The 2,087-nt window shown below is 66.5% G+C and overlaps 1 protein-coding gene across 1 annotated transcript in view; it reads left to right on the top strand.

The window, feature by feature from the left end:
• The window catches only part of TMEM9 (transmembrane protein 9), a 9,393-nt gene that overhangs the window by 4,316 nt on the left and 2,990 nt on the right, over positions 1–2,087 (top strand). Inside the window, exons 3-4 of the mRNA XM_014533388.1 lie at positions 24–132; positions 1,357–1,511. Of these exons, the coding sequence (XP_014388874.1) occupies positions 24–132; positions 1,357–1,511 (264 nt within the window). The remainder of the gene's footprint in view (positions 1–23; positions 133–1,356; positions 1,512–2,087) is intronic.

The following is a 2,087-nucleotide window of genomic DNA, read 5'->3' as shown; positions in this document are numbered from 1 at the left end:
ACGGCCGTGTGTGTCTGTTGCAGCAACTGCCTGCACGTGGTGGAGCCCATGCCGGTGCCCGGGCACGACGTGGAGGCCTACTGCCTGCTGTGCGAGTGCCAGTACGAGGAGCGCAGCACCACCACCATTAAGGTGACCGCTCGCGCCGCGGCCCCCCACCCGCAGGCCTGGGCTTTATTCCGGAACGTTCCAGGCGGCTGTGGGACTGGCTTCTGGGCAGGCCTGTCCCAGGCACAGGGACCCACTCCCCGCCCCTTGGAGCCAGCCGTCCTGCGACCTCTGACCTGGGGCTCCCCTGACACTGGGGGTGAGAGCCTGGGAGACGCCCGGTTTCCCCCAGTTCTTGTCCTCCTCTCTCTCCTTCCAGCCAGCAGTCGGCACCCTCCCCTGCCTCTGAGGTTGTGCCCTGCAGGGTGCTGCTCACAGGCAGGTCAGAGCTCGCTGTCTGATGGAGGGAACGCCGGGCTGGCCCCCTCGGGGTGCCCCTGACCCTCGTGCTGGTACCTCCCTGGGTGGACTCAGGACAGGAGTGTGGGCGTGGACTCGCCACAGGGAGTGAGGACCAGGGCCTGTCCCTTCCTCTGCCACCAGCAGGACTCCTGCCCCAGAGCCTCCGTGGCCCCCTCGTCCGGTGCCGACTGTCCCGAGCCAGGCCCTGCGTACCGATTTCCTGGTCCAGTATTTCTTTATCGATGGATTTCTTTATTGATTGATAAATACCTTTATTGATTTCCGAGGGAGAGGGAGAGAGAAACATCCACGATGAGAGAGAGTCATGGACCGGCTGCCTCCTGCACGCCCCACACTGGGGATGGAGCCACAACCCCCGGCACGTGCCCTGACCGGGAATCGAACCCTGACCTCCTGGTTCCTAGGTCCACGCTCAACCCCTGAGCCACGCGGGCCGGGCTGAAGCTGGCTTTTCTGTAGAACGAACCCCACTCCAGCTGGGAGGCTCTCCCTACAGCAGGAGGTTCACGGTCGCCATCCTGACCCCAGCTCTCCTCCGCTCCCTGCGGGGTGCCCGTCCCACACTGGGCGCTGCGTCCCCACATCTGAAGCTTCCCTCTCAGCCGTCCTGCTCCCAGCGGTGGGGGGCGGGGGGGAGCCCCGAGTCCATCCTCCTCCTCGGCCTCCGAGCCCAGCCCCTCCCCCTGCGTAGTGTGCGCAGCTTCCCACCCTGAGCGGACCCGTTCCCCACCGCCACCCGGGCATCCCAGGGCGCCCTGATCCACACCTTCCGCCGTTTCTTGTCTCTCTGGCTGCGGGAGGGAGGACGGATGGTGTCCGTGGGTGTCCGTGGGGCCCTGTGTCTCCGGGCCGAGGCCAGCTGGTCACAGGGCGGCGGTCCCCCAGGTGATCATCGTCATCTACCTGTCGGTGGTGGGCGCCCTGCTGCTGTACATGGCCTTCCTGATGCTGGTGGACCCGCTGATCCGCAAGCCCGACGCCTACACCGAGCGGCTGCACAACGAGGAGGAGAGCGAGGTAAGGGCGCCTGCGCACACGGGGCGGGGGGCGGGGTGTCCTGCCCTCCCCCAGGCCCCTGCTCCCCCTCCTGCTCCGTGCGCCCTGCGTCACCCAGACTATTGATGTCAGAGAGGAAGGGAGAGGGAGAGAGAGAGAGAAACATCCATGATGACAGAGAACCATGGATCGGCTGCCTCCTGCACGCCCCACACTGGGGATCGAGCCCACAGCCCGGGCATGTGCCCTGACCGGGAATCGAACCCCGACCTCCTGGTTCATAGGTCGACGCTCAACCACTGAGCCACACCTGCTGTGCCAGACTCCAGTTTTTGCCTCGTGGGGACTGCCCCATGCGCCCGATGAGGCAGGGGGCGGGGGCCTGTATCTCTCCTGATGTCCGGCGTTGGGCAGCCTCGGGGGTGAGAAGCCATCCCCAGGAATTTCGGGGTTCAGCTCAGAGCATTTCCGGCACAGGATGGAGGTGGGAGGGGCAGGCTCCCAGCACGAGGGTCGAGGGGCTCAGATCCGAGTGCACAGCTGGGGGTGATGAGGGTCTGGGCCTGCACTGCCTCTGGGCACGTGCCTGCCCGCTGCCCGCTGCCCCCGCCTCCGGCTCA

Source organism: Myotis brandtii, unplaced genomic scaffold, assembly GCF_000412655.1.
Source record: "Myotis brandtii unplaced genomic scaffold, ASM41265v1 scaffold975, whole genome shotgun sequence".
Classification (NCBI taxonomy): domain Eukaryota; kingdom Metazoa; phylum Chordata; class Mammalia; order Chiroptera; family Vespertilionidae; genus Myotis; species Myotis brandtii.
This window is presented reverse-complemented; position numbering and strand designations above follow the sequence as displayed.